Here is an 11,347-nt window from a genome sequence, read left to right on the forward strand (position 1 = left end):
ATAATAAAACCATTTAATTTAAAATATTTCATTGTTAAAAATATTATATAAAACATATATAAAATTTAACTTTTTCTATATAACATAACATAAAATATTATTATTAATAATCAATATGGACATTATTATCAATATAGGAGGTCGTGGGTTCGAGTGCACAAAAGTGCATTATACTCCTATTTATGGGTTAGGAAAGGACATTGAGTAGTTTTAAGTATAGTGTAGAAAAAAAAAACATATATGGTCATTGGACTATTCAAAAATTTTCATTTCACTCAATGGGTTGTTAAAATTGATGTTATACTACTCAATCGAATGCTCTCTTTCTATTTTATAATTCTTTTTTTTTGGTATGAAACAACTTTAAAAGTAACGAATTTATAAACTAAAATTCAAATAACATTTTATTTGATTTTCGGTATTAATTATAAAATCGTTTTGATTATAATGTATGCTCTTCTACTTGTTGATATAGTGAAGAAACTAAAATGAACTATAAATTATTATTTTTCATTTTAAAGGGTCAAAGTAAAACTTAACCATTAATATTTAAAAAATTCAAAAATTTTAAAAGAGAATAAAGAAATTTTACCATATGGGAGGGGGGAATCCTTTTGGTACCATCCCTACATTGATGGATGAGTTTTAATCTATTATATCATCGTCAAATCGTGATTTGAAGTTTGTTGATAGAATTTTTAAAGAAAAAGAATTTAACAGTTAAGTAAATTGAATAAATTTTTTTATTATATTAGTGATTTAAATTAATAAAATTTTAAATTGTAGGTTGACTTGATGAAGTAATCAAAACGGATGGACGCATAACCCGTGGTCGTAACGCTTCCACATGGCAAAAGCATTTCTTCGCATATTAAAGATATTCAAATTTAATCTCGTCTTTGTATCTGTGTTAGTCTGAAAATGTTGCTTTCACTGACAGTTTCCAAAACTGGAAAATTTGTCAGTAATTACACACGACGATAAGACATTGAAGTGTTCGTCTCAAAACTTGTAACCTTGAAAAGGGTGTTACAGTGAAAGTAACGAATCAGAGGAAACTCGGTACTTTTTCTCACCAAAATACGGTACAGTTTTGAAGAATCAGATTAGGCGGTTACCCTTTTCTTTTTTTAACCTTCATGGCTTGTCCGGGAACTTTTTCCGACGAACCGTTGAGTCCAGCCGGTCGGCTTTTTCTTCAGCAGAAAACGGACGTGGTTATCCACTGTATTGCTCGTACCAAAAACCCCATCGACGTAGACGGTGCAAAAGCGACTATTATGTCTTCGCCGATGGGGCAGCACCCTAGATTTTGTAGCTTACTGGTTCGTGACGATAATGGATTCGAACACTGGAGAAAAACCCGGCTCGACGTTGACCGACATGTTATTGTTGTTAAACACCGGGTTAATGAAGATGAAGAAGATGATGAAGTAGCAGTGAATCTGTATGTAGCTGATTTATCAGTGAGTAGTCCATTGAGTACGGACAAGCCTTTATGGGAAGTTCATCTTTTAACAGCGCATAAGCACGTTGTGTTTAGGATCCACCATTCTTTAGGTGATGGGATCTCTTTAATGTCCATGTTAATGGCTAGTTGTAGGAAGGTGAGTGATCCAGACGCGCTTCCCATGATGGTTCCCGAGAAGACGACCGAGAAAAAAAGGGATTCGCCATGGTCGTTTGGTTCCATGTGGGGGTTTTTAAAGATGGCTTGGCTCACTTTCGTATTCGTGTTGGAGTTTTTGCTGAGGAGTCTCTTTGTTTCTGACCGGAAAACGGCGGTTTCTGGTGGCGATGGCGTGGAACTCTGGCCGAGGAAACTAGCCACCGCTAAGTTCTTGCTTGATGACATGAAAGAGGTCAAAAAGGCCATTCCTGATACTGTAAGTAACCCTTGCCATTCCCGATACAGTAAGTAACCCGAAAAGGTTAAATTCTCAATTACTACTGAATTTTAATTTCTATCATTTTTTTCTCAATTACTACTGAATTTTAATTTCTATCATTTTTAGTCCTTATACTTTTCAAATTTTAAAAATTAAGTTCTGTTTGTTATTTTCTCATATTACTTACTAAATATTCAATTAATAAATTAATAACTATCATTTATGAAAAGATTAAAATTTTAAAAATCAAAATATATAAAGAATTAAAATGATTCATCAAGTGTACATATAGTAAATAACTAGTAATTGAATTTAACCTAATAGATTTATCAATTTAAATAAATACTAATTTCAAAATTTAAAAATATAAAGTTTAGCATTGATAATTTCATAAAATACAACAACTAAATTCATAATTTTTACAAAGTAGAAAGAATAATAGCAGAATTTACCAATAAATGTAACTATCCCATATAATTCTGGTTCAAAGGCCTTAACATGAGGTTGACTTGACCCTAAATTATGGGACTAAAAGAAACAATTTTTAATGAGATTTAGCATAATGGTTTTTTGTTTTTGAGCTTAATTAATCCATAATGGCGACAAAATGTCAAGTCTTTTGTTGTTTTTGCAGACGATTAATGATGTCCTGTTTGGGATAGTGTCATGTGGACTATCAAGATACTTAGATCACCGAACACCAAATGGTAAATAAATTTGTTCATAAAACTATAACCAAACACTTGGTGCCAATCTAGAAACTGATTTTAAGTTCATTGGTTGTTCTTGTTATAGCCTTGCATGAAGGCCTTCGTATGACAGGTGTAGCTATGGTTAATTTAAGAGCAAAACCAGGGTTGCAGGTTAGTTTTAGGTTTCACACATTGTGTTTGACAGACGCCAGTTTCAGATTTTGCCCATCATGTCTGGTTTTTCTCTTTGTCAGGAAATATCTAAATTAATGAAAGATAATTCAGAAACAAGATGGGGAAACAAATTTGGGGTAATTTTGTTACCTGTCTTTTATCATAAAAGTGGTAATGATCCTTTGGAATATTTGAAGAGAGCAAAGGTGATGGTTGATAGGAAGAAACAGTCCCTGGAAGCTTACTTTTCTTACAGGATTGGGGATCTTATAGTGTCCCTGTTAGGAATAAAGGTATAGTAAAATAAAAAAATAAAAAAAAACAGAACAAAAACGATATTGAAACATCTATAAGATAGTTGATGTGGAGATTTTTTTTCCGGAAAAGTATCATGGAGGCTGTTATATTAAGAATCGGATTGTATTTTCTCCTTCCACTTAAAAAATGGGTAAATTAGTCATTATACATTAAATTAATGAGCAAATCGATCCTTCTATTAAAAACTTCATTCATTTCTATGGTTAAAAACTAAGGTGCACGTGACAACTTAGTATCAATGTCCAGTTATTCCATTAGTCCTGCTAGTTTGTAATAGTACAAATAAATGAAATATTTAATTGAAATGATCAATTTGCTCTTTAAATTAATATACATAGACTAATTTATCCAATTTTTAAATAGAGACTAATATACAGGGACCTCCATGATACTTTTACCCGTTTTTGCCTACTAATTATGTGAATTGGTGTTGCAGTATGCTTCTTTGATTAATTACAGGCTCCTTTGTAATACAACCTTCACTATCTCAAACTTGATTGGCCCTTTAGAGGACATTACACTTTCAGGCAACCCTATCTCTAGCATCAAGGTCTCTACTTCTAGCCTACCACAGGTACAACACCAACTGTTGCTTGGACTCTTCGTTTTTCTTAAAAGTATGATAAATTACGTTTAAAAGCAGGCTCTAACGATGCACATGGTGAGTTATGCGGGTAAAGCCGAAATGCAAATTCTTGTAGCTAAAGATATCATCCCTGACCCAGAGTTTCTAGCTAAGTGCTTTGAAGATGCATTACTTGAAATGAAAGTGGCAGCAATGGAGGCCAACAAAGCATAGGAAAAAAAAGTTATACGTATACAAGTGAAAATTTATGAACATTACAATATACCACATGAAAGTTCTAGTGAATTTTTTTTTACCCTTCTCTGTTTCTTTTGTTTTGTAAGCAGTAAAAATATCATACAGGTTTTTATATTAATAATCGGATTGCATTTTATTCTCTCTACTAAAAAATAAATAAAATAATCTTTATACATTAAATTAAAAAGCAAAACGATCTTTTTATTAAAAATTTCATTCATTTGTACTGTTAAAAACTGATCACTGTACATCAACCACGATAATTTTTAACAGTACAGATAAATGAAAATTTTAAAACTCTTTAATTTAATGTAAAAGGACTAATTTATCAAATTTTGGAGTAAGATAACATACAATCAGACTCTTAAATTTGCAGTGATATCATCTCAAAGGAAAAAAATTATGATCAAATCTCACAAATGATATTTCTCTTGTTAAAGCTACCGACTCAAATATCTGGGTTTTTTTTTTTTGGAAAGCCCTTCAATCCAGAAATATACATAGCCATATCAGATTACTATACACCTCTATATGAGTTTCTGCAAAAGGACTACAAGCTCTCACCATATGATATTAACTCGGAAAAGGAAACAGCAAACAAAAAACCAATTGCCACACTATGAACACACGGTGGATTACCTGGAGTTGCGATGTCATCACTCTGTATTACCGGTCGCTCCTCAGTGTTGGTAACGAAATTTCTTAGTGTAACCTTTCTTCCTTCTAAACAGCAACTTCCTTAGCAAACCCACTCCTTGCTTGTTGCTTGGTACGATAGCCAAAGCCATAACTCCGGCATTGGCACTTTCATTCTTGGAACCAAGACATGATCCCGAGGCATGTAACAACAAACCTGAAGTCTTGCAATTATCGGAGTGGAGAAGGGTTGAATTTTCTGCATCTTCTGGTTTACTACCATTGTCGGCTAGCATTCGATCGCGCAAGGAGAGACGTTTGTTCACCCTTCTGTTGTTTATAGCCGTGGTAGCGGCTTTACTATTGGAGAAAACTTTGTCGAATAGTACTGCTTCTTGCGGTGAGGCCAACACTTTTAATTGCTTACCTAGGTTCAGAATTGTTTCTTGACACTCTGCTAACTTGACTGAAGCTGCTGTAATTTCCCAACCCTGTATGTTCGAAAATGCAGACATATAATATCAGTGTTTAATATAAAACAAAGCAGTTATTCTGAATAGAAAGTTTGCCATTTGCCATTCATATTACTGCCAATGCACCATATAATATTGGCATGGCCTATTACCTATACCAACTGTAAAAGTTACATATCAGAAAAATACCAAAGACCGGATAAAGTTTTAGCAAGGCAGGCGAATGATAGGATAAATAGTGAATGACTTACATTTTGAGATTGCTTCCCTTCTTGATCCATGACATACTTCGGTGTTTCTTTCTTTGCCACACTGTGAGTTTATGTTTCATAAATCAGAAACTATATTGACAAGTTCCTTTAGAAATCACAGGAATTAAAACTAGGAAGCAACACTTTACCTCTCTAACTGGAGTTGAAGCTCAAGACAAGTAGCTTCTAGCTCTTCACAACAGCTATTTTTGTACTCCAACTCAACTTCCAAAGATGATAACTTGTGGAAGATTTCGTTTAGTTTAGCTTTGGCAACAGTGAGCTGTGTATCGAGATCTTCATTAATTGATTTCTGATTTTCAACCTGTTCCTCTATCGTCTCCTTTGATTCTTTCAACATATTAAGTTCTGCTTGTAAGCTTCCAATGCTTTCCTTTGATTCTTGAAGTTGTAACATCAGGGCCTCACTCTTGTCTGTTTCTGACTCGAGCCTCGTTTTCATATCCTTCAGATCATCTTTTAATCTCTTGTTTTCTTCCTCCAGTGGGGGGATAACACTGTGACTCTGCTCAGGCAAAGAAACAAAGGAGTCTACAAGTGATGTTTGTTCTTTAGAAATGTGGGTCACATCTGATTCCACTCCATGGCTTGCATAAGCAACTTCTTTTTCACTTTGTGAATCATTCCAACCAAAATGTCTTTTGATCTTATCCCTCGCACTCGAAGCTTCCTTAGGAGTAATGCAATAGTTCACAATCCAGTCCAAAGTAAATGAGAGTTCTTCAGCAAAAGTTTCAAGATCAGCCCTTTTATTCAACAGATTGTTACATGCACGAATAAAATGTTGTAGAACGGTGCTTAATTCCAAACTTTTCCATTGAAAAACACGAACAAAGTAGTCTGCATGAGCCGGTGATTGTTTAGGAGTTTGATTTTTCTCTAGACAACTGTCAGAAGAATCGGAAGATGTTAGTCCAATTCCTTCAATCAGTTCAATGATTTTACCGATTGACTTGTTCAGTTCAGGCTGAAACAGTTGCTTTTTTGTTTTTTCGGCTGAGGTCTCAACACTAGAAGCTCCGCTTAGTGAACCTGTAGTAGGAGAAGCGTTCGGGGATTTCCAGGCTATGTAGCCGCTGATATGGGGACCATCAGCTTCTATGGGATGCATTGAACATGCAGTTTTATCAACATCAGGAGCATTTAAAAGACTGCTACAACCCAAAGCAATTTTGATGTCCTCGAGAATTTCAATTGAACTTCGGTTGGAAATACATTTGTGCTTGGAGATAGCTTGCAAAACAACCTGAAGCCAATCAAATGATCTTTCACCTGCTACATCTTTTGACTGCATCTGCTTTGTATTGCTGAAGGTACCATGACCTTGCTCAAATGGCACCAATTCATTACCATCCGATAAGGCTAACTTTTCCATCTCTACAAAATCGTCCATTAATCTCATTTCTGGATCTGTAAAGACCTTGTGATCCATTGGATTCTTAAGTCTTTTGCCCAAGCGTGCAGATTCTGGAAACAATGCATTAGCCCATGAACAAGAAGAGCTAGTTCCATCAATGCTGCCAATATCAAAACCTGATATTATGGATAGCTCACTTGATATCGTACTACTCCTTACCAGCTCCACGGACTTTTGTCCTTTAAACAACTCTTTAGGCTGAATCCCAATTTCTGTTGTTGGCCTGGATGATGTTTGAGAACATATTAAACTCAATGATTGGATTTGAGCATTCTTCTTGGTCATTATTTCTTTGAGATTCTTGTTTTCTTCTTCCACATTGTGTAATTGCTCCAACAAGAGATTGATACTCTTGATTGGATTTTCAGGAGATATGTCAGCAGTGGAGCCTCTGACGATCAAATCTCTAGTTGGGTTCAGCTTTCTTCTTCTCGTCTCTGACTTGTCCTTTCCCAGCATTTCGACTTCATTCTTCATTTTCATCACGGCAGCCAGACCTGGCAGCCTCTTTTGTAGAAGTAAACGTAACTTTTGGCATTCGGCTTCCAACTTAGCAATGTTCTTTACATCCTGCAAATGTTGTTTATGTGCTAAATCTTCTGATCGACGGGTATATTCCATCTCTTTGTTTCTGATCTCAAGCTCCTTCTCGAGAACATGAAACTCGTATTTGAGAAATGCATTCTCTTTCTCAGTGAGATCTAATCTATCCATTAGTGCACTGAATTCTGCTTCTGATTGAGATTTCTGCTTCTCCTGATCTTCGATCATTTTTTCTTTGACTAGCAAGGCTTTAGCTAGCCGAGTATTCTCGATAGTCAACTCTTCAAGCCTTCTGTTTGTGTCTGTCAACTTGTCTTGTAATGCTTTCTGTTCTTTCTCGAACTCGCTTAATGTCTTTGCAACAGCATCACGGATCCTTTGCTCCTGCTCGTCTCGAACAAAATTTAGCTGTTGCATACATTCCTTCAATGCAACCTCCGACTGAGTCAACTTTTCATTTGCCAATTTCCCTTGCCTCAAAGCTTCATGTAGCTCTTTCTTCAGAGCGAATGCATCTGCTTCAGCCATGTCCCGACCTAAACAAAAACTTCTACTTATTAGATTCTACAAAGCCAAAGGAAAGTGCACGTTTCAAACAAAATAAGCTGATCTTCAAATGATACCTGCATTCAGTACTGGTGCCATTTTCACATTTTTTGTCATCAAATCATCCTTAGCATTATTTTCAAGGAGAACCGAAGCAAGCTTCTCATTTAGATTCTTTACTATTCTATCTCGTCCCCCCTCCATTCGTTCCTAGCAAGCAAAAATGTCAATCCTCGGGTCATTTTCATGGATCATAAAGATAAAAATCTCAAAACAAGAATCAAGAAACAAGATAGTTAAAGCTTTTTGGTTTACCTCTTCATTAATTCGTTTCACAGAAACATCGACCTTATCCGTAGCAACAATAGTCTTTTCCGAAGTTTTTTTCCTCCAAAGCCATGATTTGTGATCCATGATTCTAGTTTCAGTTTCTGAACAAAAGAACAGCTTAATTATAGGGCCATCAAATAAGTTGGCATCTTAACCAATCTATAAAACAATGGACAAAACAAACACTAAGCATTTCCCATATATACACTTCACACGGTACTTTTCACAAACACGAGTAGATGTAAAAGCAAAATCAATCACTATAAACAGCATTAAAAAGGCATTGTAAGCATCTCTAACAAATGCATGTATTTAGGGATTAAAACATTTAAAGTATACCTTCCAAATACTACATGCCATACATAGTTACCATTTTTGAACAAATCAACTTGCTAACTAATGCATCTAAAGAAGGAAAGTTAAGTAATTAAACAATGGTGATGCTAGCTTTTTCCATGCACACACACAGTCTCACTTATATATGAAAGTGACAATAGTTTATTTTCAAGATACAGTCAAAATCAACATCATTATCATGGGTAAACACGAACAATAGGTAGAAGAACAGTTCAATGGCTCTCTCTCACCTTTGTTTTTATGCAGAGAATCAAGTTTTTTCAACAACAGCTAAAGCTTTGAACCAACATTACAGAGAGAATTGTTAAGAAGAAACTGGCATTTGAAGTGATGGAAGATGAAATGATTGTGGCTTAAATTACAAACCACATAAACCCAGAAACCAGACGGATGATTAGTTGGATTTTTGTTGGGTTTTAATTAAAAGGGTAGGTTTTTATTTTTATTTTTAATAACATTGGATGCTACTGTCCACCGACAAACAACCAAACAAAGTTAAAATCTAAAGAAATGTTTAGGAAAAAAAGCCATGAAAAATGGTGAAAGAGAGTAATAAAGAGCTGAGCGGTGATAAAGGGAGGAAATTTATTTTAAAGGTGGGGTAGAAAAATGTTAGTATGATGATGATCATCATCAAAAGATCAATGGAGGATGTATGGGGGGCTTCCAATTAAAGTAGAAAGTGCCATAAAAAATGGAGTCGTTTTCATGCAGTGGGATACTTGGAGATTTTATTTTTCGGGGAGGAGATAAAAGAAAGGTGGTGTCACGCGCTGTTAGAGGTTGGATTTCGGGTACGGGTTTTGTCTACAAGGTAAACAGGGTCGAAAGAGCTATGTTTTGGTTTAAGGGTACAAATTTAGATTTTGGATTTAATCAGAGTTGAATATGATTATTGAATATGGAATTTTATATCAAAAATAAAATTTAGTTGTATTTAGAGTTAAAAATGACAACAGGACAAGGTAAGACGGATTTTTCTCGCCTTAACTTAGACTTGATGTTAATTAAGAAAAATTAAGAAATTATAATAAAAAAAAGAAAGGAAAAAGGTTTGTACGGAAATAGAGGTGTTCATCGGTCGTGTTTGGATCGAGCCTAAATATGATATTAACATACTTTATGTTTGTTTAAGTTGGCTCAAAGTATTGACCTAAAATTTTATTTAAAACTATTGATATTTATAAAAGATTAATCTAAATCTATTTTAGGTTCGTTCATATTATTTTTAATTTTTTAAATATTTATATTATATTATTTTATAATTTTTTATTTATTATTTTTATATAATTTTTTAATATTATTTTAATATTTATATTAAAATCGTATTATATTTAATATATATTTATTTTTTAATATATTCTAAATTAATATAATATAAAATATTATAAATTTAAAAATGAGACTCGGGCTTGAATAAGGGGCGAGCCAGACCCATATTTTATTGCATTAAATTTTAGTTTACTTTAAGGTGGGCGGCAGCCACGCGCGTCAAACGCGAGTCAAGGTGAAAGTTGGGAAAATAATGATAATGTTGGGTAAAGATATTTTAATTTATTATATCACTATTTTTTTTTTCAATATTTCACTTTATTGAGTGTATTGTTTTGTCCTGTCTTTTACTACGGATTTTAACTTTTATATTTATGGTTTAATTATGAAATTTATTCTTTTATTTTATAAAATAAAAATAAACACTATATTCTTTTCAAGGAATTTACAAGTACAACTATATAAATTTTATCATTAGAAGTAGAATAAATTTAATAGAAAATCAAGATATATTTAAACATAAAATAAAATAAATAAATCCGGATAAAATTCACACATCGTACTTAAATATAAAATAATCTAAAAGATATATTGAGACTCAATTTCACCATCAAAATTTTAAGGCCTTAATATTACAACAAATCGAAACATCATTGGCAATTAATCATTGTAATTTACAAAAGTTAAGAAATTAATCTAATTTATTAATCTTGCTAAACCTTTACGAAATTTACGATTTAGTAATTCATATGCATAAAATTAATAAAAAAAATTAACAGTTGAATGACTTATCAATAGTTCAAATTCATATATTTTACCAACCATTTGACTAACTTTTTTTTTTACTAAAGTAGGATAATAAAATCTCAAAAATTAAGTAAAATAATAAACTTCTTGCTTTAAGAATTAGTAATTAAAGAAAATATAGTTTTAAAATATTTATCCAAATTACATCAATTTAAAATTTACTTTATAGTAGAAAATGGGCGGAATCCATTTACATCAATATAAAACTAAAGTTGTTTTACGTTATTCCCGCAACTTTCTACATAATTAATATTTAAACAATCCAACCATCGTATTTCATACTCCATTTATATGGGTTATGCGTGTTAAGTTTGGCATAAAATAAAATTTTCTAATTATTCTTTTTAGGTAAAAACAAATCAACCATTAAATATTTATTATTATAGATAATATTTTAGATTGATTGTTTTTTTGTATTCTACATGTTCGTTTATAGTCTATGCTTGGGGTTCGTGGTTGTCCTCTTAATAATGTCGTTTCCAAGATTCGAATTTGATAAATTTAACAATCGAATTTTTAAAATATAAATCGTATAAAAAATTTAAAATGGTGTAAAACCATTTTAATTTGACTGAATCCGCCCCTAAAAATTATTAAGTTTTTAAATATTTTTTATGTAAATTATTTAAATAAATTCATTGGATTAATAATAATAAAGAACTTTAAAACTGAATCAAATAATATATTATAAATCAAATAATTATTTTGATTCATGAATTCATCTTATTCTATTGTAATTTTGTTATTAATATTTCCAATTTATTTATACTAGCATCAACTATGAGCATATGTCACCAA

The 11,347-nt window shown here is 32.7% G+C and overlaps 2 protein-coding genes across 6 annotated transcripts; one reads left to right on the top strand and one right to left on the bottom strand.

The window, feature by feature from the left end:
- The first annotated feature begins 834 nt into the window (after nt 1–834).
- Nucleotides 835–4,017, top strand: LOC108475978 (wax ester synthase/diacylglycerol acyltransferase 4-like). Of its 4 annotated transcripts, none has more exons than XM_053025397.1 (6): nt 835–1,886; nt 2,524–2,596; nt 2,685–2,752; nt 2,836–3,048; nt 3,510–3,647; nt 3,714–4,017. In XM_053025397.1, the coding sequence occupies exons 1-6, from the start codon at nt 1,140–1,142 to the stop codon at nt 3,870–3,872; spliced, it is 1,398 nt and encodes a 465-aa protein (XP_052881357.1). In that variant the 5' UTR covers nt 835–1,139; the 3' UTR covers nt 3,873–4,017. The 4 variants fall into 4 exon arrangements, with proteins under 4 accessions (XP_052881357.1, XP_052881358.1, XP_052881359.1 ...); XM_053025398.1 differs by having other exon boundaries at nt 836–1,886; nt 2,836–2,892; XM_017778000.2 differs by having other exon boundaries at nt 846–1,886; nt 3,717–4,017.
- A 279-nt stretch (nt 4,018–4,296) lies between these two features.
- On the bottom strand, nt 4,297–9,166 carry LOC108475976 (filament-like plant protein 7). 2 transcript variants are annotated; one of them, XM_017777998.2, is made up of 6 exons: nt 8,701–9,166; nt 8,099–8,214; nt 7,861–7,993; nt 5,406–7,773; nt 5,257–5,317; nt 4,297–5,023 (listed from the first exon to the last, which is right to left on the bottom strand). In XM_017777998.2, the coding sequence occupies exons 2-6, from the start codon at nt 8,195–8,197 to the stop codon at nt 4,577–4,579; spliced, it is 3,108 nt and encodes a 1,035-aa protein (XP_017633487.1). In that variant the 5' UTR covers nt 8,198–8,214; nt 8,701–9,166; the 3' UTR covers nt 4,297–4,576. The 2 variants fall into 2 exon arrangements, with proteins under 2 accessions (XP_017633487.1, XP_052881356.1); XM_053025396.1 differs by lacking the exon at nt 8,701–9,166 and adding an exon at nt 8,453–8,618.
- Between the last annotated feature and the right edge of the window lie 2,181 nt (nt 9,167–11,347).

The sequence above is a fragment of the Gossypium arboreum genome, chromosome 3, assembly GCF_025698485.1.
Source record: "Gossypium arboreum isolate Shixiya-1 chromosome 3, ASM2569848v2, whole genome shotgun sequence".
Classification (NCBI taxonomy): Eukaryota; Viridiplantae; Streptophyta; class Magnoliopsida; order Malvales; family Malvaceae; genus Gossypium; species Gossypium arboreum.